We start from the raw sequence: 26,268 nt of genomic DNA, 5'->3' as shown, positions 1-26,268 counted from the left end.
ATTTTTTAAAGTCCTTATAGGACGATTGGAATAGTGACAATACGCCCCGACCCGAAACCCCACTAACGGACACCCAGCTGGTGCGCTTGCTAATCCTGCTCTCAAAGAAATAGAAAAACTTATCTACAGTTGGGGTTATATCGAGCCCCGCGCACAAAACCTCAAAACCACGAACAAAGGCCCAACTATTTGGGTGCAGTTGGGTCGGGGCAACATCCAAGGCACGAAGCACCCCCTTTTCACAGTCCGTAAGGGGCCATCTCACCCTAATTTTGGAAATGAGGGTCGTATAACAAAAGGTAAACCTCTCCGTCGAGGGCGAACTGATACATACTGGTTCTCTATCTACACAAGGCTCACATATGACTACGTCGTTCCCATCACGACAAACCACATGGTCCCTACAAAAGTTATCCATGGCTTCCCAGGAATTTATCAAAGACTCACACTTTAACGCGTCATCTTTCACCCATTTATACAACTCCCTATAACTAACAGTAGCCATGGCAAATATATATACTCTCAGACTAGCCTACCACCCAAAGGCCTACAGAAAAACCACTACAACAGCAGAATAAATACGCGTACCTAAAGGGCTCTCACACCACTAAAAATGAGGGTAAACCACCTTTGACCGTCGTAGCTCAGAATGGGAAAGAAGGAGGACCGCTGGAGAAGAATAAACGCGAAAAGGGGGAAAGGCAAAATAACTCGAGAGAAGTGGGAGGCACCTCTATTTATAGAGGTGAAGAGCCGCGCGTGAAGGGAAAAGCCCAAAAGCCACAGCGCGCGTGGAGCGTTGTGACCCTTACCCAAAGGGGCCCCACCTCATTAACTTGGGAAAATAGGGGAGGGCCACGTGGTTCGAACATTATTGATACCCCTGCAACGCTGGCTTTCCATTAAATGCGTGTCCCTCCCTGGGGAAGGGGAAGAGACATGTCTTACCAGGATTTGAGAAACCACGACCCCAAGGGATGACGCATGTACCCTTACAGATTTTACCCGATGATGACCTCGGCTATCCGCCGATATCTTCCGAAGATCAATGTCTTCCGGTCCACAAGCCCTCTCGCCTTATCGGCTCAGGGCTGGAAGGCAAGTGTACCTTCCCGGTAAAATTCCGACTAGACCCCCCACTCGTCTAATATCCGACTGGTCTTCCAGGCCACAAGCCCTCTCGCCTTATCGGCTCAGGGCTGGAAGGCAAGTGTACCTTCCCGGTAAAATTCCGATTAGACCCCCCACTCGCCTAATACCCGTCTGGACCGTCACAGCGTGCAGCAACTCGGCTCTAACCCAATTACATGCACCCACGAGGGCATTCACCGTTTTCCCGACAGGTCTCCATGTAGTGGCCTTGTCGGTAAAATCCCGACTTGACTAACCACCACTCACCCCCAAGGCTTCGAGATAAGAACGGTTAAGGGGGATCCCGATAATCGCGGGGTCCACGAAGCCCATAATACAAAAGTATAAAACCCAAAACCCTAGGGCTAGGACGACAGATTACACTTTTGAATGCTCTGGCTTTGAGGCTTGACCTAGGCAGAAACCCTAGTCCATCCCTTGGCCGGAACAATAACAATAATAATTTATTTAATATAAATATTAGTTATAAATTAATATATATATATATATATATATATATATATATATATTGTTAAATTCATTGGTTAAATTGTGGAGATTGAGATAATATATTATACACAAAAAAAGATTGGTCTATTAGACTTATTAGACTTTTATAAAAGCTTAAAGCTTAACCTTGTTAGTAAATAGGCCAAATCAGGGGTTAAATGTAAATATATGCGACCATGAGTCTTCAATAAATCGTGTGTCCTATCTTCGCTCCAATTTATACATTTGATATGGTGATGGTACAATCATTTATAAACAAGATTATTATTTCTTAAGTGCTTAGGTGTCATTCTTTGATAATAATTGAAGTTTTTATTTTGAAAATACACATAATTAGTGTTTGTATTAAATAGTATAGCATATTTAAAGAATTACATCTAAATTTTGTGTCAAAGTTTCATATATGGAAAAAAATTATTGAGTGGACAATTCAAAAATAAGTTTGATTTAATTACCAACAATTATTAGCATATATAATTTAACATTTGTGTTTCTTAATTAAAGATCATAATTTGATCCTCACCTTGAAAATAGAATCATGATTGTATGTATTATCGTACCTTTTAATATGGACCGATTTAGTGAGAAATTAAGTTATACTTTCTAATTAAAAAATAAATAAAATCAACCATGCTTATTTATTGAAGCGAGGGAGTTGATGTTGGCCACAAGAGAATAATTAATGGGTAGTTATGAAAGGGGTATTGTGGATTAATAATAGAGATATTATCATAGATGTGTTAGTTGTTGAATTAGTTAGAAATGCTTTGGAATATGTGGTAAACAGTGAATGGAAAAAGGTGAATGAGGGTTGAAGTTTATTTCATTCTTATTTTATTTCTTTTGTTGATTTTTTTTATTATTTTTCTTTACATTATTTGTCACATATATCAATTCATCATTTTTATTTATTTTTTTCATTTATTTACACATACACACAAAAATAAGGTACACATGATTATTTACAAGATAAAGAAAATTTCACATATTTTTAAAATATTAAAACACACATATTTTAAAGATCAGAAACTATCAGAAACTAAATTACATGTGAACACATATTTTAAAGATTAGAAACGGTAGTTACCTGACCGAAAATATAAGCTCGATCATGAATGTTATCAAAGTAATATATCAATATGAACTCAATTATGTAAATCACTAATAATGTCGATATAACATATCAACCATAAGATTTAGTTAAAGAAATTAATAATCACGATCATCAATAATTCTAAACCCTAAACTCTAAACTCAACAATCACGACATGATAATCGCGATGATTATCTTATAAAAAATGAATGTCCCATTACAATTAAGGAAGAATATATATATAATATAATATGAGAAGATATCACAAAAATATTAGACTAACTTGATCGTCAAAGTCTTTTTAATTTTTAAGTAGCTCTCCAACCCAAAGTTAGGAGAAAAAAATATATCTTTTGATATCGAATTACGAGAAAAAGAAAATATTTGAGTAACTATCTCAATAATAAACTATTTCCTGTATTAATAGAACATAACTAAATTACATGTGATCATAGCTTTAATATGTTAATTTATATATATATTTTATTGATGATCGGTGTATTAAGGCAAAAAGGTATACTACTTTGCCAAGCTCATCATTTGTTTCGGGGCAACCAACTAATAGCCCAGATTAACTTCCTATGGCAATTAATTCCATCTTTTAATTTAGTTAGTAAAATTAAACGTCTCTATCTAATGATTCTTTTCAACTCCATAAAGTCTAAAATTGGTCAATATCCTTCCGGCAAAAGGCAAAGCTTTCCTCGATTCCTTGTGTTTCAAAATCGATCACACGACAAAAGCTACACTATTAAAAAGGCAATAAATAGTTCCATCTCCTACCACACACAAACCTTAAATCGACACACACAAATTACATATACCAAACAAAAGATTGCCGATGCTGAAATCAAACCTAAACTTTATTTTGTGTGCTCTTTAGTCTCTCCTTCACGTCGTGATCGAACTATATTATATAATAATAAAAAAAACGTGTATGCATTATGCTGCCGAACTCCTTGACCATACATAAGTGTTAATGCATGGTAGTGCCGTATATTTTGATATATAATGAAAAAGTTTTATATAAACCGTAGTGCACTTAATTTCTCTTTCCTAACTGGCCCGTACCGACTATGAGACGTTCCGTACTGAGAGACACAAGAAAACGACAAGCAAATAAATTGTGGGGCCCACTGGATTGGATAGCATGCATTGCTCGAAGTGACCTCACCTCAGAGCCATGCATGCATTTGGAAGTTGAGAGTTATAATTGGAAAGTGTCTAGTGTCATCTCATTCGTATAAGATATACAAATGATATGTTATGATAAGGTGTGACGAGTAACGAATTCTCAAGAGATGAGGCATGGGCGAAAGTACACTCAATGATTTTATATTTAGAAGGTTGTTGGGTCAGGGGAATGAAGAGGCAATATCCATGTGGGGAGAGGGGAGTTTCATGAAAATATTCTTGAATTTATGAGTATTAAATCTCAAATTCCCTGTTTTGCTACAATGAAAGGATATAGAGTGAAACTTCCAAGAAAAAAATGGAGGGTATTGTCAAATCAACAACCATATCCATAGTGATAGCCAGTGTTTGATAGCTGTTTTTATATCATGCAATAATATATTTCCTATGGGGCCAACAACACCAACTTCTTGAATCTTGATCCACTAGCAATAAGTGAGCTTCCAATGCTACTTCGTACTGCACAAGAGGATCCTTTTTTTTAATTTTGAAATTTTATCATCATCATTTCTTGATATCCCATTGATGGTAGAGATAATTTATTTTGAGAAAATGTTTTCTTATTATGTGTTTCAAAAACTCGTGTAGAGAATGGAAAACAAATTCAGAAGATAATAAAAAGTTGTTTTTGATTGTTTCCTATAATAACTTTTGCAAACAAAAAATAGTCGAAATAATATGACATGTTTGTAATTAAAAAGAACAAAAAATAAATATAAAAAATGTTTTCTCAAACTAAACCGACCTTAACATTCTTTTGACAAAAATGAATTTTCGATGCTTAAAACTTACTTGACACTTAGAAAAAGAAGACATATATAGAAATGTACGTATGATAGATAATAATGTGTAATAATAAAAGAGAGACAGAAAAATATTGAGGGCTAATGAAGTGTTTGGAGCAGTCAAAATGTTCACCAATCATTACTATTCTCTTAACAAATTAACATTTTAAGATGAATTAGTAATTCTTGTCATATAGCTGTAAATAATGAGGAAGGATTTTCCATTCTAGTTTCTTCTTTTTCCATATTCTCCTCGTCTTTTCTTCAATTTGTCTTGACATAACAGTGAATATAGACGTACAACGGTGCAAGGATTAAAAAACAAAATAATGCAAAGACATGAATGATGACATTTGAACTAACATCATAGATGCTATTTTTTACCAGAAAAATTCATGCATGGAACAACTTCCAGTTCATCTTCTGACATTTTGCTTGCGAACTATCCTTATCATTAGTATTCGCGCTTGAAATAAGTCCAGTTAAATTCCATTTTAGCTCAAAACAGAATAATTGAACATAACAAAAACTAAATGGGGAAACGAACTTTTATGTGAAAAATATTATGAGTTTGAGGTTGAGATTGGAATTTTCATCATATTAATGAGGAAGAGGGAGAATGGATTCAAGAATATAAATACTGAAGATTTAGTTGATGACAAATGGTGGGGACAGGGGCACGTCCATGCGCTGCAAGCCTTCAGTACAAAGGTACAAATGATGTAGACAATGCTTTGAAAATGTTTGAAATGAAAGATTATGGTTTGTGCTAGCTAATCTTCTACATATACATTTTGATCGGTAGATGGAAGAGAGGACTTGAAGTGGAAAGCACATTCTTTAACCTAAAGTATATGAAATGAGTCACGTTGGAAAGAATGAATTTTAAAAACGTATACATTCAATCTGTCAAATAGCATTTTTGTTATAACTGATATATTAACTAACGAGAGTTGATTTGACAAATATATTAACATAAATTCTAAGGACCTAATGAACTAATTTTGAGTTTATAGCAACAGTCTAATCGTGTGTTTGATCACTCATTTATAACGCTATTTTCCACATCTAGAATGAAGCTACCAGAAATAGCTTTTGTATCTTTGACGTAAATTTTGCATACTATAAAATAACCAACTTCCAAATTCCAATCTTTCAAACATCAAAGTGACTATTTACTCGCTATTAATCTATAGATAAAAATCTCGAGCGCACAAGCACCTCTATTTTTACCATACATCACAATATGAAATGAAACTTATGACAAACTAAAAATAAACATTTGCTCTTAAAAAACAATGTTTTACTTCTGAAGATTTTACATAGCATCGAAGGATAATACTTATGTAGAGAATTGGGTCGTTGGCCCATGATAGGCAATCATCGATGATTTAACATCGAGGACCGGATAAACTTCATAGACTAGAGCAGGAAAATAAAAATTGTGGTGATTGCAAATTATACCAATAATAAGTATGTACCATCTCCAGTCCCCACCACGAGCGAATTGAAGCAATATCGGATATCAATGTTGCTATTTATGGTTTTACACTACTTATTATTTGGCAGGGCCGGGGGGAGGGGGAGGGGAATCCAATCGCTGAGATTTTCCCTAAAAGGTTAGACATGGCTTTTCTAAGCAACAGGCCCCTCAATCAACTGGGTTGGGGGCATTTAATGCGAAGCTTCTGTAAATGTAGTCAAGGAACTTATCAGAGACTCGTATACCTGTATTCCCTTCATGAACACGGTATCTCGTAAATGCTGCAAGTGAAAGTCACGGAAGTTAAAAAATTATACTAGAGCAAGAGTTCATGTGGAATGAAATGAGAACTGCATAATACTGAAGAATTGACAGAATTATTTAAACCTCATTGTGATCATGAAGCAGGATGGGAGTATTTTTCATTGGGGAGAAACCGAGTACAGGAATTCCTTTCTGTCTTAGGAATCGAGCATCAGTTGTGGACCCAAGAATTTCAGGCCTTGAAAGTTTTTCTCCAACAGATGTGATAGCCTGCTTGAAAACTGACCACCATGGATTGGAATCATTAGTTGCAGTCATTAACGGGCGTCCCAAGTAGTCTCTAATGGGTCCTTTCTCTATAATCTGCCAAATATGGTTACCCAAAAACAAGGGCAGAAAGATTGCGGAGAAGAAATTAATGGCAAAGACAATGGTCTTATTCTTATGTTTTAACAACAGAGCCACATCTGATAGTATAAAGAATAAAAGGAATAGAATAAGGCCTCATAACATTAAAAGAGCTACAAGCATTAAAACCCGGTAGCAGGTAACAGAATTACTACAGTACTAAGGTTTTGAGACTCGTTATATAATTTTATATTACACATACAAATGCTGAAAAATTAGGAAAAAGACACCTAACACCAAAGATCATAATGAATGATCAAAAGTCAAGATTTGAGAACACATGTCAATAACAACAATAAATGTCAAGGAATCAAATAAGTTGAAGCCTCTAAAAGCAACCGAGTATTCATATACATATTGGAAAACGATAGCCAAAGAGAAATAGGAATAAATAAATAAAAGCAAGGGAAGTTAGCTATTACATTGCAACTATTAGTATACACTAATATGGCACTATTAAGCATTTAGTCACTATTCTATGGATAAATTAGATTGTATACATAAATATATCTAGGGTGGCAAAAATACCCTAAGATTTTATTATTTGCTCAGTTTTATCATTAAAAGTCCTGATGACCGATAAAAAAACAGTCTAGCTTGCAAAATGCAAACACAGCGAGCACTGTCTCAGTTTGCAACCACCATCTTCTTCCCATGGATAGCTGCAACTGGTGATGTCCCAGTTTCTGGGTGTCTCCAACTTTTTCATAATTAAGCTCAACAATAGGAGAGTGTCAGAGTCGATGGCACTATGGCAGGTTCTTCAAGATTTTGAAGACAGTGTGACAGCATTTTATAAGGCCTTAGACTCCAACTATAGGGCCTATTTGTTTTAACTTGAATTTAAAGAAAAAAACATTTTTTTAATAAAAATAGGCAATTTTTTTTTACTTTGTTGATGTATTTATCTAAACTGCTTATTTTTAAAAATAAGCAGTTTTCTACTTATTTTAGGAAATAACTTCTTACATTTTTTTAAAAAGCACATTTTTTTATAGTCGCTTTTTTTTTTTTTTAAGTTTAAACAATTTGGTCCATAATAGCTAGCTTTTATGGTGTGGTTCTCCCAAGATTCTTATTATTGAGTTTTATAGTTGATACATCCATATGTAACAATAAAACCTACTTGAGAATACCAAATACCTCTAATTGGAATAAGGTCTTTCTCTATGCTTTGATTCTATTCCTCATGTAAACTGTAAAGTGAGTGACCCCTGCCTTATAATATGAAATGAAGAAGCCTTGTAGCCTTTAGAACCTCCATGCAAAAATCGTCTCATGAAAATTAGGCTTTCATACATCGAAAGGAATACCATTGACATAAAAACATAATCTATTTCAAATCTATCACATCCGTCAACTTCAAATTAAAGAGTCTAAAAGATATTGTGTTGACTTATTTGTTAGCTTAAATAATTTTATAGAAGAAATTCCATCAGCCATTTTGGTTGAACCTTCTTGTGACCCTTTCATTCATATGCATCATCACTGTCATTTATCAATACCGTTCATCATTTAGTTTATGCTTTCTCTTTTTTTCTTCTCCCAAGAGAAGTATAAAAAAATCGGGAGTGAATTCTAGTATATGAATCAATGAAAACTTTCATGCTGTAATCAAAAGAAACAAATTGTTTTGGCCACGTAGATTTTTCTGAAGGCTGCATCATGGATAGTAACTTCTTGATATGGCTCCATAAAATCAAGATTTGGAATTAAAAAAAATCATATTTATATTTTTAATTATAAATTATTTGATGATTTGGTTATTTTATATTTCAATAGTGTTTTGGCATTATTCTATTTTCTAACTTTTTCTTTTTATATTTTTAATATTTATTACTTATTAGTATTTGAAGTTAATGCATAGTATCCAATACTAAGCATTTTTTTATCCAAAATAGTGAACTAAATAAGTATATGCCCCACTAGAAAAGCACAGTACTGCAAAACATGTAGCATTGGTACAGGGAATAGACCATAAACAATGCCCTTAAATAACATGGGGAGGAAGGTTTTATTTTCTAATCAGGAAGGGCGTAGTGTAATGAAGGCAAACTTCAAAAGAGGTTAGTGTAATTATACCTATTAAGAATTGAAATTTATTTCAATATATTGTGACCCCAAAAAAATTGCCCTCACCGCAACATTTATGGGGCAATTATAAGGATTAGATGGATAAGGAGAAAACAAAGACCCCAAATAATTATACCGATGGGACATATATCATGGCTCGTATTACAGCTGCAACCAAATTACAAGGTCCGTACCACTGCATGTTCCTAAGGGGTGGTGTTTGCTGGTCCCGGTATGCCAGAGAGCTCCATGTCAACTAGGGACAATAGTGTGGGATTATGTGGTGATCCCCTTCGTAGGTATCAATTGAGAATAACAGCAGGTAGCAGCCAGCCCCGAAAATGCTATAGTGGGATAGCCATCAAAGCAAATTTATAGGTAAAAAAACTACACTATACACATAGAATCAGGGAGAGATGAAATTTGAAAGATCTTTTTCCAAATGTGGGATTTTCTGCAAAGGACCAAATGAAACAGAGAGAACAACAAAGGGATGCAGCAGTAAGTAGTAACTGAGGTTTGAGTGAACAAGGAACATAATAACAAATGGCCATAGGGAACATAGGCTGGCAGGAGGATACTGGTAAACATGAAAATACCAACAGAGAAGGGTGGGTAAGTGGGTGTGATTTGTCTAGATGCAAGTGTCATTTGTTAGGAAAAATAAGGTTTTTCCAGATGTTCAAAGGAAGGGTAGAAATCATAAATTTCCCCCCTGAAAAACCCCTAAATGACCTTGTTATGGGAGTAAGAATGGGTTTCTGAAACACATCACACCCACACGGGCTGGTTGTGTACTAGCCTTTGGACTGATCCTAGGCAACTACTGAAATGTTGGTGTCACCATCCACACCCCCCATTTGCAGCTGAGACATGTAGTGAGAAGCTTTGAAACCAATTGATAAGATCCTGCGGAGAACTACACCACGAAAGCTATAGTTGGGAGAGAACAAGGCCTAATGAACTCCACACTAGAATTTCATACTTCTAACAAGAGACTGAAGTTCATACCTTAAAATAGGATCCTAACAATACTGAGATACATTAAAAATATTGAGCCATTCTAACACTATGTAACAAGCTTGATGCTAAGTGAACTTCAGTTTAAGGGAGGGGATTAGAATATTAACATTATTATCGATGTTAAGACTTAAGAGTGTTATCGAGTTAATCTTGTACTGGTGGTATTATGCTTGCACCGACTTTGATTCCTAGTTAGTATAAATTCAAGTATTAGATTAGTGTTTTATATCATATGATTCACAACACACACACATATTACATATATCTATCCTACTTTCCACCAAATCAGGTCCAATCCTTAAAGTTCAACAAGGTGCATTCAGAAGCAAGGTTGAAAACAAAAAGAAAATCTATTAATTTTATTACTAAAAATAGCATTAAAAAAAGACATAAATGCAATACTATTTTTCTGTTCAGGTGTGTAACTCAACCAGCTGATCTCCCAATCCCACAGGGAGTCCCTTAATTCCAATATACACAAATCCAGTAAAACCAGAAGTGAATAACTGTGCCTTTCAAGTTTTACATGGAAATAAAAGATGTAATAATGTTCACACTTCAGAGCCTATTATTTCTTGCCTCTCAACAGAAAAAAAGGTTTATTATAGTAATACACATCATAAATTCATAATGAATGAATTAAAACTTCAAAACATGTATGAAAAAAAATGCTTATTTACAAACCTTCCAAACTTGTTAGCTGTTAGAAGTGCAATCCCTATTCCCTAGTGTGTAATTTGTTCTTAGTTCATTTCTTGTATCAACTAACTATTTTCTTGAAAGATTACCTAGTAATGAATGATACACATATACAATCATGCTATACTGCTGGTTGAGCATCTATCATTTCTATGGACCTTTAGTATCATAGACTTAAAATGAAAAGCTACACAACAGGAATGGAATTGTAAATATATAGAAAATGTTTTCATACTCTGATATCATAAACAACAGGGATGCAAAACAATCTAAAAGACTACAGTAACAGACTCAGAAACCATGCAAGGGGAATCCAAATTCAAACTTCTAAAAACACACAGCCAATGACAACATACTAACTAGTTGATGCAAAAGGCAAATCAGATTCTTCGTTAGAAATCTCACCTCATATGACATATTCCTAACAGCCGGCGCCCATTCCGCCGCAATCCGCCTCCTCATTTCCTCGGGATCCGTGGTCGGCGTCAGCCTCAGATCAAACCCAGCCTCCGCCTCCGAAGGCTGCACGTTCATCACAAACCCCTGCACAAACACACACCACTCACTTCAAAGGTCAAACACAGCACAAACCAAATAATAATTCACAATTCAATTAAACAGAAAGCAAAAGCAGCACGAACTGACATCACCGGAAGCAACCCCAGCCTTGACATAAACCGGATTCACGGACACAACCTCAGCGTTCAACGCTTTCCCCGCCTTCACCACATCGAACTGGCTCTCCCTGAACCTACTCACAACCTCCACGCTCTCCATCAGATTCTCGACGGCGCTCCCGTCGAACAACCTGGACCCGTGGCCGGGGCTTCCCCGGGCACGGATCTTCACGTTCCACGGAACCCTATCCGCGTGGAAAACCCTAAACTCGTCGCCGGGGGAGGCCTGTCCCTCGTCGAGCGCGAATCCGACGTTGAGCCGGCGGAAGTCCTCGGACTCGACGAACTTGGCGGCGCCGTGGAGGCCGCCGATCTCCTCGTCGGGGACGAGGGACACGTGGAGGGAGCGGAGTGGCGCGAAGGATTGGGCCTTGAGGTTGCGGATGGCCTCGAGGTATTGGATGGCGATGCACTTGTCGTCCTGGGCGCCGCGGGCGAAGATGCGGCCGTCGGCGGTGCGGTGGGCGGAGAAGGGAGGGTGGAGCCACTTGGCGGGCTCGGCGGGGACGGAGTCGAGGTGGGAGTTGAGGAGGAGGGAGGGGAGGGAGGGGTCAGTGCCGGGCCACGTGAGGAGGAGGAGGGGCTTGCCTGGGGTGAATTCGAGGGTTTTTGTTTGGAGGCCCAGGGAGTGGGCCTGGGCTTTGAGGAAGGAGACCGCTGAGGTGTAGTCTGGGGTGGGGTGGGCCGTGTTGATGCGGAGGTAGCGTTGGAAGCGTGTGATGGGGGTGTCTTCTTGTTCGGTTGCCGTTATGAAGTGGAGAGTTAGAAGGATGAGTGAGAGTGAGAGTGAGTAAGCGAGGATGCGGAAGTGGGAGTGTAGAGTGGCCATGCTCATCAACACAAGTCCACTCACTTTCTTTCTGGAATTAGACTCTGCCAAACATGGAGTGCGCGTGGGACATGTCGTCTATGTGGCACCTTTCCTTGCATGCAGGAACGTGATTGGTCAATGAAAAGCCAACTAGGCTTCAAATACGTCACTGCCACCAAATCTTCTTTTTGACCAACTACTTAACTTCTGAACCCGGTATCTCACCAACTCAACTTTTCCTCATCCAAACACAACGCAACACACATTACATTACATTACAACACTCAAATTCTAGATCTCAGCCCTCTTGTTGTCTCATTCCAAGGTCAACAACCTCCGCTAATGGGTCGGGGTATAACGCAAATGACTCTGCTGTTGTTGTTATGCTTCACCGCTCTCTTTTACGTGCTCCCTCTTGCAGAGGCCGTGTGGTTAACAATCCCCACTTCGGGTGCTAAGTGCGTGTCTGAGGAAATCCAGACAAACGTCGTTGTTTTAGCCGATTACTATGTTATCACCGGACATGATCCACATCATCATACGGTTTCGGTCAAGGTATATATTTTTCATCAATCTTCCCATCCCACAACAAAAATTCGTCTTCTTCTTGTTTCTTTTCATTCCTTATGCATTCAACTTGGTCAATTCGATGGTGTTTTCACGATTTTTTTTAAAAGAAATTAAACTTCGTACAGATGAAGATATCTCCTTATTTTTTTGGTCTTATGGCAGTCAAAGATATTGGTCAAAGACATGGTTCTAAATTTTGAATTGCCATTTCCTGTGATTGAAATTTACGCCGCAATTGTTGGCTCTGTTGTAGATACTCCGCAACCATAACAGGTGATGCGGCCCGCAATTTAGACATGGTTCTGAATGGTCATGTTTTATCTTTTAATTAATCAATTGTTATTAATTCTTTCTTGTAATTTGAGAAACCCTATTACGTGTCGCGTAAAGATTGATCGAGATCATATACACCTAGTTGTATGAAAACATCTGATAAATTCTCCTCTAAGAGGGCTTTCTCTATCAAATGAATCAAGGTTGATGATGAATAAGGGGTGTTTGTTTTTGATTTTTCAACCGTTGATTACTCTGAAATTAAACAAATTTCTGAGCTGATTTGTTGCTGTCCACCATTGAGAATTGAGATCTTCCATTTATTGATTTCTAATGTTGTGAAACAAGGACATTGGGTTAAGGTGTGAGTATAATTTTAAAGGACTCGTGTTAAAAATTATTTGCTTTGATCTAATTTGTTTTGTTTATTTTCCCAGGTAACATCACCTTATGGAAATAGCCTTCACCATAACGAAAATGCCACACAAGGTCAATTTGCATTTACAACTGTGGAGAGTGGGAGCTATGTGGCGTGCTTTGAGATGGAAGGTAAACCTCAAGAAGAAGCATCTGTCAGCCTTGAATGGAAAACTGGAATTTCTGCCAAGGATTGGGAGTCTGTTGCAAAGAAAGAAAAGATCGAGGTAAAAATTTCATTCATGTTCTACCGTCATTCTAATATATGTGTAAGAGATTATAAGCATGCATTGAACAAATTAGAAATCATTTTTCTTTCACGTTCTCTATCGTAAACCTGATTCACTATCTTTAGCCAGTTCTCTCATTTCAATTACAGTTTTTTTATTAACAAGACTCCAATTCAACTTTATTTCAAGAAATTGAGTCTAGTAGGGGTGAGCATTAAACCGACACCCGAACCGAACCTGAAAAACCCGATAAAAAATATTGTTTTTGGGTGGGTTTGGGCGGGTCTTATGGGTAAATCGGGTTAAAATTTTGATTTTATACAGGTTATATTGGGCGGGTTCGGTTTTGAATTTTTAAACCCGCCAAAAACCGAACCCAACCGAAAATGAGATAAGTTTAAATTTTTATTTCTTTTGTATAACTAAACAACAATGGTCCAAACTTAAAAGTCTTTATTTCAAGTATAATATAGCCATCAATTTGTAACTTATTTTTTTCCTTTTTCTCATAACTTATATATTTATTTTGTCTTCTCCTTCCTCATTCAACTTCTCAACACACTAGTCCATTTTTAGAGTTATCTTTTTGCTTCTTTCTTTGTTTTTCTTTTTCATCTTCTTATCTCCATTTTGAGTACATTTTGTGTGACTGTGATTTCTTATGATATCTAACTTTATATTTCTTTTCCATGTAATAACTATGAATTTTGTTATCTTTTATTTTTGCTTCTTTAGTTTGTAAATGTTTCAACTACGAATCTACTTACACCATCTATTGTCACCTTCATTCTATTTTTATACACTATTTTAAAAATATTTTTTATCGTTTTAAGCTTCATCTTCCTTAAGATAAATTGGTTTACAAAAAAATTCAAACCCGATTATACCCACCCGCTTAAATCCGAATCCGTTTCAACCCGAACCGCCTCAAATCGAAAGCTCAGTCGGTCGGATATGGGTCACATTTTTTCAAAGTCGGTTTACAATGGGTTGGACATTTTTCACCCGAACCCGACCAAACCCACCCGTTGCTCACCCCTAGAGTCCAGTACCATTTGAATTAACTACTCGATAGTTATAAAGTACCGATACTTCAATTTGTTTTACATATCCGTATTCGATACATATTCGATACGATATATTTAGATACTTCACTGATACGACTGGGTAAAGTATCCTAACCTTTAAAAATATTATGAAAATTTTATTCAATTCTGATACTAAGATATTTTATCGATACTTATTGGTGATATATATCAATAAAATATCTAAATTTTTAAAAAATTATAAAATATTCATTACAGCTAAATAAGATATATAAACATGTTTAATGTAAAAATATAGAAATATTGATTGTTGATGAATTATAAATGAAAATTATCTTTCATATAGATAATTTTAAGAAAGAAATGAAATTGGTAATATTATTTCTATTTATAAATAATAAAAAGTAATTTATGATGAAATGATTTATAATTTATTTATTTTTAGTAATGTACAATAAGTATGATTTTAATTTAGATTTGCAAAATAGCAATTATATATTTAATGTTTATGAATTTTGATCAAAATTACAAGTACACATTTCTCATATTGTATGAAAATTGATACATATGATGGCACATATCTTACATGTATCGTATCCTATATATTTTAAAATACTCGTATTGTCGTATCGGATACATATCGTATCCGATACGCGTATCATATTGGTGTATCATAGCTCGATGCTGAAGAACTTGTGTAAAGATAATAATAGCGTTAAAATTCTTTGCTCAAGGCATATATTATTCATTTTACATTTAAATGAAATATATAAATGTTTATATTTTATTTTTATTTCTAATTATTATTAAGTTATTAATTAGTTTAATTTTTCTGCTATGGTTAAAGGGAGTTGAACTTGAGCTCAGGAAACTTGAAGGAGCAGTGGGAGCCATCCACGGCTATCTAATTTATTTGAAGGATAAGTAAATGCCATCCCCTTACACTTTATGTTTTATTTTAATTTGATTATCAGGGTCTTAGTTTGTCGTCGTTGATTTAAGGCATTTATGAAGTTAGGCTCTTTTCTGTACCTATAAAGTAAGGCTCATCAAAGTTCCAACCACTGAAATATGCACCACATGAGAAAATTTTCTTTACAATAACTGCTACAATACAATTATGCTTGATTAGTGCATTTCAGAAATTCCATTTATTGGACTTTGTTACAGGGAAGCAAAGATGAGGGAAATCAGTGAAAGAACAAATGGTAGAGTGGCATGGTTTAGCATCATGTCTCTTAGTGTCTGCATTTTGGTGTCGGTATTGCAAGTGTGGTATCTGAAGCGCTTTTTTCAGAAGAAGAAACTCATATAGATGTTGTTTTCCTATGAGACTTCACAACACAATATTTTTACTCAAGTTTTGGATAATCTAGGATGAGTTCTATGTTGTATAGTTTTTTAATTTGTTGATAATTATTATATATCAATAGGGGTACCCCTGCAAGCGATGTGGGGGCGTTACATTACATAGATATATGCTGAATTGAAGAGTTGTGCTACTTGGAGCTAATTCAAAAGGACTATGATTTTTTTTTTTAATCAACCATTGGCTATATCTGTGACAATGAATCCCTTTAATTTGTTGCTGACAATTACAAAAATGCATGGTTCATTTCAAACTCTTACATAGTGTTTGTGGTCGGAGAGAAATGAAGAAGAGGATAGAAATTTTTAAAATCTTTTCTTGTTTAATTCACTTTTTAGGAGGAGAGGGAAGGGGAATGGAGGGGAAGAAAATCCTTCTTTATCTAATTTTAGCTCCCTTCTAAAATTAGGAGGATTTGGAGTGAGAGAGAGGGATTTTAAAACATTTTTAGTATAATGTTCAAAGTATCTTTATTTATGTTATTAAATTTAAAATTATGAATATATAGAAGTATTTTTTTTTTAAAAAAAATCCTCTTTTTGTGAACCAAACAAGAAAATAATTATTTTCCTGTCCATTCTCTTAATCAAACAAAATTTTTAACTTTTTTCCTCTTTTTTTGTTGAAATCTCTTCTCTCACCTTCTCTCTTTTGAACCAAACAGACTCTTAATTACAAGCGAAGCATCATGACCATAAACTTACATGTCTTACTATTGTAACGATCCGATAGGTCTATACACTTATTATAGTTCAGTTACTATGTAATAGAAAATATTAAACAGTATACAACTAACTTAAGGTTATCATACACATTGATATATGTATAAGGTAAAAGATTTAAAACTTTTATTGTGTATATATATATATATATATATATATATAATTTACACAAAAGATATTCAAAAATATATAAATATACCTACTCATTGCCCAAACGACTATACAAGGTCATATTACAACCAAACAACATGATCGGAGCCGTATCCGGTCAAATAAATGCAATTAAGTGTAGTACTAGGAAGTGACTCCTAGGTCGTCTCCCAAGGACCGTCTTTTTTACTGTTAAAGGCTTAAACACACAAAATGGGGGGGTTTGTTTTCAGATTTTTAGTTGGTGACACAATAAAACGAAATAAAACAGCAATTAAAACGGATTGGTTCCCTACTCAGATTGCAACTCTTTTATCCCTGGTTCTCAAAAGATTACTCTATTAACCACTTAATCCTTGTTCCATCTGAGTTAACCAACTAAGCGAAGATTAACCCAAGATTTCCCTACACGAATTAAGCAAACGTATACAACATCAACCTCTTCACACAGATTAAGCAACTGTGGCATTAAGCACAACCCATTAAGCATGGACACTCATACAGAGGTTAAATGAAGAAGACAAAGCAGAACAGAGATAAACACACATAACTGAACCTCAAACAGAGATTGCAATCTGCTCAAGGAGCCAACCCAGGGGTTTTTAGCCTTCCATTAAGATGGAACAGAAACGAAAATAATACAAACAGAAACGAAAATGGAACAGAAATTGGAAACGAAACTGAAAACGGAAATGGAAACGAAAGTATTTATTCAATGCAAAATGGTTCAGTTCAGATACAAAGATGCATATATAAAGAGAAGAAGGAAGTAAAACGAAAATGGCAGCTAAATAGAGCAAAACGTGAAACTGGGCTACAAGAGAGCAAAACGTGAAACAGAAGAACAAAGAGAAGCCAAAAACGTCTGGAATGGTGAAGGAGGCTACTGTTCACGTAGTCACATCAGCCTCTCATGTTAGTGCTGCCCAGTCAGCCCTACCCTAGGTGCAGTTGACCTAAAACGAAATTGGGCCCCCATCATACAAGTCTAACCCAATAATATAATAAAATAAAATACATATTGAAATTAAATGCTGAGGTGGAAAAATGGTGCAGTGGTGACATGGCAAATGATGTGGCAGATGACGTGGCAACTCCACTTGAAGTCCAGAAATTGATTCCAAGCCCAAATAATTATTAAACTGCCCTGAAAATGAAATTTGAAATAATTAGATTCAGAAAATTCAAATTAGTTAAAATATGAATTACCGGTCTAATTAAATCCCAAATAGAAAACAGTGGAGATAATCAACAGTTAAGCGCAAATCAGAGATTAAAATAAGTACAGAAAGGTAAGAAAATAGGGGAAAATAATGACTCATCAAATTCCCCCACACTTAGCCTTTTGCACTCCTGGGCAAAATCAAAAAGCAGAGCAAGGAACAATTCCAAAGACAGCAAAGAGAGTGACACAACATGAAGAAACATAAACAAGAATACACACAAGAAAACAAACAGATCTACACAATCCTCAATGAATACTGGGAAAAGAAAAGGAGTAGACAACATCCAACACTCCAAGAGTCAGAGAAACCAGATACTTATGGAAATCATCCAAGCATTTCAAAACATGGCAAAACAATCAATCAGCTCAAGAGGTGAATCAAAAGCAACAGAGCCTCACTAGATGCACTGTATCACTGTATCTCTCAAGTGTCTAGGCAACTGTATACTCTCAAAGCACTCATGAAAACAAGCAACAGATAAACTTGGCAAGCCTCTAAAATCAACATCCAACAAACATGCACCTAAGGATGAAAAGGTCTTTTTAGGGTTGTAATGAGGCCAAGGACAGGGTAGAGGATAATATATGGGATAAGTAATTACAAACCAGAGGAACCAGAGGAGCAATGAGGAATAAGTCAAGAATACGCACAAGAAACAAACCCAAAAACCTCTAATGACCTCTATGATGATGAATCCTCTTTCTCTTGCCTCAAACAACTTCTCTTTTTCGTTTTTATTTTTTTTGAATTCTCTTTTTTTTTTGAATTTAAATATGAACAGTACATAATGAACAGTACACATGAATAAGATAACATGCAGAGAAGTAAAGTGTACAGCATAAGAGATCAACTGGCCAATATACATCATCCAATGAAACATACGCACACCCCCACACTTATTCAAGAACTTATTCCCAAAACGATTCCAAAGCTCCAAAACTCCCTTAAGGTTAAGGTAATCATGGTTTTTCGCTTAAGGCTTATAATGAGCTTCAAACAAAAAGGGGAAATAGGCTCAGCAGGGGTTATCAGAGGAGTTAATTCAAGGTAGTCTTATTTGGCCAGAGGCTTATCAGAACAAAAATGCCTTAATCATATCCAAACATGCATGTGAATCAAGAAGTGTCAAACAGAGTCAAGACAAGGCAAGTGTGCAAGCAATCAAGAGGCATAACACACAAGTAAGAACAGAGAGTGGCTCAAATCCTCACACAGGGTATATCTGTCACAATTAAAACAACCTCTCAAACCTCAAAATCATCTTTCCAAGCAGAGAAAAACAGGGATTTCAAACCATATAGTATCAAGAAACTCGTATCGAAGAATGAAGTAAGTGCCTACAAACAATCAAAACCCAGAAATCACAGAGAAACATGCAAAGCTGTACAGAACACCTAAACATAAAACCTAAAATAACAAATAAACCCTAAAAGCATGTAACCAAAACAAAATAGTTCCCCCCCACACTTAAATCACACATTGTCCCAATGTGGCACAAACAGAAGATCAGAGCAATCAAAACACGTAATAAATATGGACAAGTGCAATAAAAGTAAAGAAGGAGAAGGGGAAAGAAAACTCCCTAAGTCATGGTGGGAGAGTAGCGGGGTCGAGCAGAGACATCTCCTCTTCAACTGCATTCAACAAGGATGGATTGCTGAGGAAAGGCTTCAGACGGTGCCCATTAACTTTGAAGCTCTTGTATGTGGATTGACTTTTGACCTCAACTGTACCATAAGGAAAAACATTAGTAACAACAAAAGGTCCAATCCACTTAGAACGTAGCTTACCACCCATGAGTCCGAGCCGAGAATTGTACAAGAGAACTTTCTGGCCAACCACGAAGTCCTTCCTAGCTATCAAGCTGTCATGGAACTTCTTGGTTTTCTCCTTGTAGAACTTAGAGTTCTCATAGGCTTCAAGGCGGATCTCATCAAGCTCACTCAGTTGCAACTTTCTTTCCTTTCCAGCCTGATCAATAGAGAAGTTGCAAGTCTTCACAGCCTAGTAGGCTCGGTGCTCTATCTCCACAGGTAAATGACATGCCTTACCAAAGACAACCCGATAAGGAGACATCCCTATGGGTGCTTTGTAAGCAGTCCTATGTGCCCAGAGAGCATCCTCTAGCCTATTGCTCCAATCTTTCCTATTGGGCTGGACAATCTTCTCTAAGATTCTCTTGACCCTGTTTGAAATTTCTGCTTGCCCATTAGTCTGGGGGTGGTAGGGTGTAGAGATTCTGTGCACTACCCCATACTTCTTGAGCACAGCCTGCATGGATCTGTTACAAAAATGGGTGCCCTGGTCACTAACAATAGCTCTGGGTACTCCAAACCTGCAAAATATGTTAGATCTGACAAAATCCACAACAACCCGAGCATCATTAGTTCTGGTGGCTTTGGCTTCCACCCATTTTGAAACATAATCAACAGCTAGGAGAATATATGAAAAACCAAAAGAGACAGGAAAAGGACCCATGAAATCTATACCCCAGACATCAAAAACCTCGCAGAATAGCATGGGCTGTTGAGGCATCTGCTGTCTCCATGTAAGGGATCCTCCTGCTCTCTGACACTGCTCACAAGTGCTGCAAATCTTGCACGCATCCTTGAAGATGGTGGGCCAGTAAAAACCACAATCAAGCACCTTGCAAGCTGTCCTCTGAATGCCAAGATGACCACCAGATGCAGAAGAATGACAGAACTGCAGGACGGAGTCAACCTCATGGTCCGGCAAGCATCTCCTGATTACCTGATCACTGCAAAACTTCCACAAATAGGGGTCATCCCAAACATAGTGTTTAGCATCACTCTTGAGTTTATCAATCTGAGCTCTAGATGCTAAAGGAGGAAAAACAGAAGCAACTAAAAAATTAACAATATTTACAAACCAAGGGGTGGTAGAAGCAGAAACAGAAGAAACAGTTAACAAATTTTCATCAGGAAAATTATCCTGGATGGGCAAGACGTCAGCACTATCCTCAGCTCTCTCAATCCTGCTGAGATGGTCTGCCACTAAATTCTAAGCTCCACTCCTGTCTCGTAATCCAGATCAAACTCCTGGAGCCAGAGCATCCACCTGATCAATCTAGGCTTTGACTCAGCCTTTTTCAGTAGGTACTTCAGAGCTGCATGGTCAGTATAAACAATAACACGAGAACCAAGCAAATAAGATCTAAATTTATCAAGAGCAAAAACAATGGCCAGAAGCTCTTTCTCTGTGGTAGTGTAGTTTTCTTGGGCAGCATCCAAAGTCCGGGAAGCATAATATATCACTCTGGGCAACTTGTCAACTCTTTGTGCCAGGACAGCTCCCAATGCATAATTGGATGCATCACACATCAGCTCGAATGGGACTGTCCAATCAGGTGCCTAAATGATTGGAGTGGTGGTGAGTGCTTCCTTGAGGCAGTCAAAAGCCTGTTTACACCTATCATCAAAAACAAAATCAACATCTTTTTGTAGTAGATTGGATAGCGGAAAGGCTTTCTTGCTGAATTCTTTGACAAAGCGCCTATAGAAACCTGCATGGCCAAGAAAAGATCGAACCTCTCGCACGCAAGAGGGGTAAGGCAATTGTGAAATAATAGAGACTTTTGCAGGATCTACTTCTATGCCCTTACTAGAATTAATATGCCCTAAAACTATACCCTGTTCAACCATGAAATGACATTTCTCAAAATTAAGAACAAGGTTAGTCTCAATGCATCTATTCAGAACTCTATCCAAACTATCCAAACATGCATCAAAAGAGGATCCATATACAGTAAAATCATCCATAAACACCTCTATGCAATTTTCAAGAAAATCAGAAAAGATACTAAGCATGCACCGCTGGAATGTGCCAGGGGCATTGCATAGGCCAAAAGGCATCCTCCTATAGGCAAAAGTACCAAAAGGGCAGGTGAATGTGGTCTTCTCCTGATCCTCAGGAGCAATATGAATATGAAAATAGCCAAAGAACCCATCAAGAAAGCAATAATGAGATTTACCTGCCCGACGCTCAAGCATCTGATCAATGAAGGGCAGAGGAAAATGATCCTTCCTTGTTGCTTGGTTGAGCCTCCGGTAGTCAATACAGACCCTCCAACTGTTTTGGACTCTGGTGGGGATGAGCTCATCCCTCTCATTTTTCACAACAGTGAGGCCTGTCTTCTTGGGGACCACCTGGACCGGACTCACCCACTGACTGTCTGAAATGGGATAGATGATCCCAGCTTGTAGAAGCTTGGTCACCTCTTTCTTCACTACATCCAAAATGACAGGGTTGAGTCGTCTCTGGGGCTTTCTGACTGGTTTAGCTCCATCCTCTAAGAGTATCATATGCATGCAAGTGGAAGGGCTGATACCAGGAATGTCCGCCAGGGTCCAACCAATGGCTTTCTTATGCTTTTTCAGAACGTGCAACAATTTCTCCTCTTGAAAAGCATCAAGGGAGGTGGAAATGATCACTGGCAGCTTCTCATGATCCTCCAAGTAAGCATACTTGAGGTTCTCTGGAATAGGCTTCAACTCTGGTGTGGGTGCTGGCTGAACATCAGAAGGAACCAAGGAAGGGAGAAGTGGTTCCGCAGCCTGTACCTCAACCTGCAAGTCAGATTCTTTTGTACTTCCTGCAACATGGTTAGTGCATTCTGACTCTAAAGAAATAATATCCAGGGGTACAACACCGAAAACATCAGATACAAAATCAGATTCAAAATCAAACTCAGAAACATAATCAGATTCAGATTCAGTGCATGCAAGAGAAGTATATAGATCAGATAGAAAACAATGTTTCTTATCATGCAAAGAATAAAAATTAGAAGCATACTGATCAACAACATCATCAAGTATCTCAGCACGAAAAATAGAATGGTCCTCAGATGGATGTTTCATGGCATCAAGAATATTAAAATGGACAACACAATCACCAAACTCCATGGACAATGTACCAGCATACACATCAATCTTAGTTCTGGCTGTTTTCAAAAATGGTCTACCTAAAATGATTGGGGCGGAACCATGAGAGAATCCCTCCTCCATATCAAGCACATAAAAATCAGCAGGAAAAATTAGTTCACCAACCCGAACTAAGACATCCTCAATGAAACCTGTAGGGTGGGCAACACTCCTATTTGCCAACTGTATCACCACACCCGTAGGCTGCATAGGACCAAGAGACAGAGATTTAAAAATGGACAGAGGCATGACATTTATAGAAGCACCCAAATCAAGCATGACATTTTCAAATTTGCTATTCCCAATAATACAAGGTATGCAGAAAGTACCTGGGTCCTTACATTTTTCAGGAATGTGAGGAACAGATTTACCTATCAAAGCAGACACATTTCTGCCCATGCTGATTCGCTCATTGCCCTTCAGCTTCCTCTTATGAGTGCACAACTCCTTCAAGAATTTTGCATATCTGGGAATTTGCTTGATGGCATCGAGCAGAGGTATGTTCACCTCCACCTTCCTGAAGGTCTCCAGTATCTCCTTATCAACCTCTTCCATCTCTTTGCTTGGAATCAATTTAGGAGGAAATGGAAGAGGGATAGGAGGCTGCTGCAAATCAGAAGAATTGGTGCTAGAAGAAGGTCCACCTGCATGAAAATTTTGGGCACCAACTGGTTCATGAATTTGCTCAGGTGCAGATAATGGAACTGGCACTGGCGTAGGTGCAGATGGAGGTGGAGGTACTGCAGTGGGTATGTCAATCTATTTTCCTGACCTCAATGTGATGGCACTCACATTTTTCGGATTCTGAACAGTCTGTGAGGGCAACTTGTCTGAATTTTGAGACTGTGCCTGATTCAGCTGAGTAGCCATTTGCCCCATCTGATTTGTCAAACTCTGTATGGAAGCTCTAGTCTCTTGTTGGAACTGCATGTTTTGAAGAGTCATCTGCCTCACCAGCTCCTCCAATGAAGGTTCAGAAGTAGAAGGTTGAGGAGCTGGTTGGGCTGCAGGTGCAGGAGGAGGTCTCTGTTAAGGAGGCTGATATGTAGAACTTGAAGGATTATTCTGGAAAGGTGGTGGATTTTGCTGCTGTTGAGGGTTTCCCCACCTCAAGTTAGGATGATTCCTCCAACCAGGATTGTATTTATTGGAAGACAGATCATAATTATGTTGTTGCTGGTGTGGAGGTCTGTTGTTGTAAATGTTGGCAGCATATGCTTGAGGAGCATGAACATCAGAAGGCTGCTGCAATGATGGACACGAATCTGTATGATGGTCATTTGAAGTGCAAATGCCACAAACCCTTGCAACAGATGCAGATGAAGATTTCTGGTTCATGGCAAGTTGAGTGACTAAACTGACCAAGGTATCAAGCTTCCCCTCAAGCTTCCTATCTGCAGATGAAGAAGAATCAGCAGGTACATCATTAATTCCCCTGAGCACAATAGCATCATTCCTGGCGCTGAACTGCTGGGAGTTGGAGGCCATTTTTTCAATTAAGTGCCTAGCCTCAGCCGGAGTCATGTCACTGTTAAGTCTCAATTTTACCTCTTTTTGGATGAGGCTTATTGAACAAATTCCACTCATCCTTTGAACCATTGCAATATAATTGTTCTCTTTTTGGTTCATTTTGTGTGCAGATATAACTAACCCAAATTCATCTAACAATACCTTAATCCACCTCATTTTTTGTGCAGGTATTGAGGAAGAGTGGAAAGTTGAAGACTCTTAGGATTGGAAACCTAAGAAGCTAAGGAGCAGAGAAGAGGTTCTGCGCCGGGCTCAATATAACCTGCGCTGGGCGTGACAAAAACAGAGTATTTCATCTCTGCCAGTTATATTAAGCCGGGCGCAAAAGGAATTAAGCCGGGCGCAAAAAGAATTAAGCCGGGCGCAAAAGGAATTGCGCCGGGCTTGTGTTGAGACAGAGAGTGCTTGACTTCTCTGGAAGAACTTGCGCCGGGCGCGAAGAATTGTGCGCCGGGCGCGGAACCCTAATCTGATCTCCCAGGCTCGTATTTGAAGCCATTTTCGGGGATCTTTCTCTCCATTCACACATTGGGCGCCTCCAGGAGCTGCGGAAGGGATTCCCAGGGCTTGGGATCGTCCGTGTGCGGATCTTTCCTTCGGTTCTTCACTTCCTCTTCCATCTCTATTTTGTATTTGCCCTCTTTGTTGAGTGGTTTCACCCATTTTGTGGGGTTAGATGTAGCCAACATACTCTATTGTAATCCTTACGTTTTCAATGATATATATACATGTTGTTTTATTCGTTGTTGTGTTTGTTTCTTTGCTTAATGCTTGCTTTGGATTGATCACCCTTTGCATGATTTAAGGTTCCATTGAGTATTGGGAAATACCTTTGAAATTAGTTCTGGAACATATGCCTAGTGGAGATTGTATCTAGGGATAGAGCTTGACCCATTAGTAGTCTTAAACCCTAGCCCGTAATGCGGGTGTAGGTATTGGGTAGTCAAGGGATTGATATTCAATATCCGCACCTAGGCTCTTTCTCTAAGGGATTAGGTTTGAGTAAACTATGGGGTTGACTAAGCAATGAATTTAACAAGAGATTAAGGATACATTAGTGTTACGTTCGGTGAAATCTGACCCCCACAGCCTCACAATACCATTATCCCATTTCTACTCTTTCCCATTCTAAAACTAATCTCTTTATAGTTTTAACATTCCAATAGTCATGCTCTTCATCTCACATTTACATGACAAACTATAAATTGGAATTATTCTTTAGTCACGAATAGTCAATAAATGCTTATTTTACCTTCTAATCCCTGTGGATACGATATTTTTACTACTTGAACGGCCGGTATACTTGCCGTGTTTGAGACCGTTGATAGAATTAAACTAAATTTCAATTATAACAAAAGTACTTCAACGGAAATCTCAACAGTCACCAAGGGCTCCTCCACTGGCAGCATCAATCATACTCCTCTCCATGCTATTCAGGCCCTCATAAAAATATTGCAATAGGAGCTGCTCAGAAATCTGGTGGTGGGGACAGCTTGCACATAATTTCTTGAATCTCTCCCAATACTCATATAAGCTCTCTCCACCAAGTTGCCTGATCCCTGATATATCCTTTCTGATTGCAGTGGTCCGTGAGGCAGGGAAAAATTTCTCCAGAAACATTCTTTTAAGAACATCCCAGCTAGT

General features: G+C 37.7%; 2 protein-coding genes, 1 long non-coding RNA gene and 1 other non-coding gene across 4 annotated transcripts in view; 3 read left to right on the top strand and 1 right to left on the bottom strand.

Moving 5' to 3' along the window:
- Positions 1-24,810, top strand: part of LOC145951830 (uncharacterized) — a 96,473-nt gene extending 71,663 nt beyond the window's left edge. The window contains exon 3 of the long non-coding RNA XR_014429768.1: positions 24,792-24,810. This is a non-coding gene — a long non-coding RNA (uncharacterized LOC145951830). The remainder of the gene's footprint in view (positions 1-24,791) is intronic.
- Positions 5,961-12,224, bottom strand: LOC109817938 (uncharacterized). Its single transcript, XM_020383290.3, has 4 exons — positions 11,309-12,224; positions 11,069-11,206; positions 6,584-6,823; positions 5,961-6,477 (listed from the first exon to the last, which is right to left on the bottom strand). The coding sequence occupies exons 1-4, from the start codon at positions 12,173-12,175 to the stop codon at positions 6,388-6,390; spliced, it is 1,335 nt and encodes a 444-aa protein (XP_020238879.1). The 5' UTR covers positions 12,176-12,224; the 3' UTR covers positions 5,961-6,387.
- On the top strand, positions 12,366-16,233 carry LOC109817939 (transmembrane emp24 domain-containing protein p24delta4). Its single transcript, XM_020383291.2, has 4 exons — positions 12,366-12,706; positions 13,432-13,638; positions 15,535-15,611; positions 15,858-16,233. Exons 1-4 carry the CDS (start codon positions 12,494-12,496, stop codon positions 16,000-16,002), a joined length of 642 nt encoding a protein of 213 aa, XP_020238880.1. The 5' UTR covers positions 12,366-12,493; the 3' UTR covers positions 16,003-16,233.
- A 1,287-nt stretch (positions 24,811-26,097) lies between the features above and the next one.
- LOC145952231 (small nucleolar RNA R71) lies at positions 26,098-26,203 on the top strand. Its single transcript, XR_014429910.1, has one exon. It is a non-coding gene; the product is annotated as a small nucleolar RNA R71 (small nucleolar RNA).
- The last annotated feature ends 65 nt before the right edge of the window (positions 26,204-26,268 follow it).

The sequence above is a fragment of the Cajanus cajan genome, chromosome 9, assembly GCF_000230855.2.
Source record: "Cajanus cajan strain Asha chromosome 9, NIPB_CcT2T_4, whole genome shotgun sequence".
Classification (NCBI taxonomy): Eukaryota; Viridiplantae; Streptophyta; class Magnoliopsida; order Fabales; family Fabaceae; genus Cajanus; species Cajanus cajan.
Note: the sequence above shows the minus strand (reverse complement) of the source record. Positions and strands in the feature narration are given on the sequence as shown.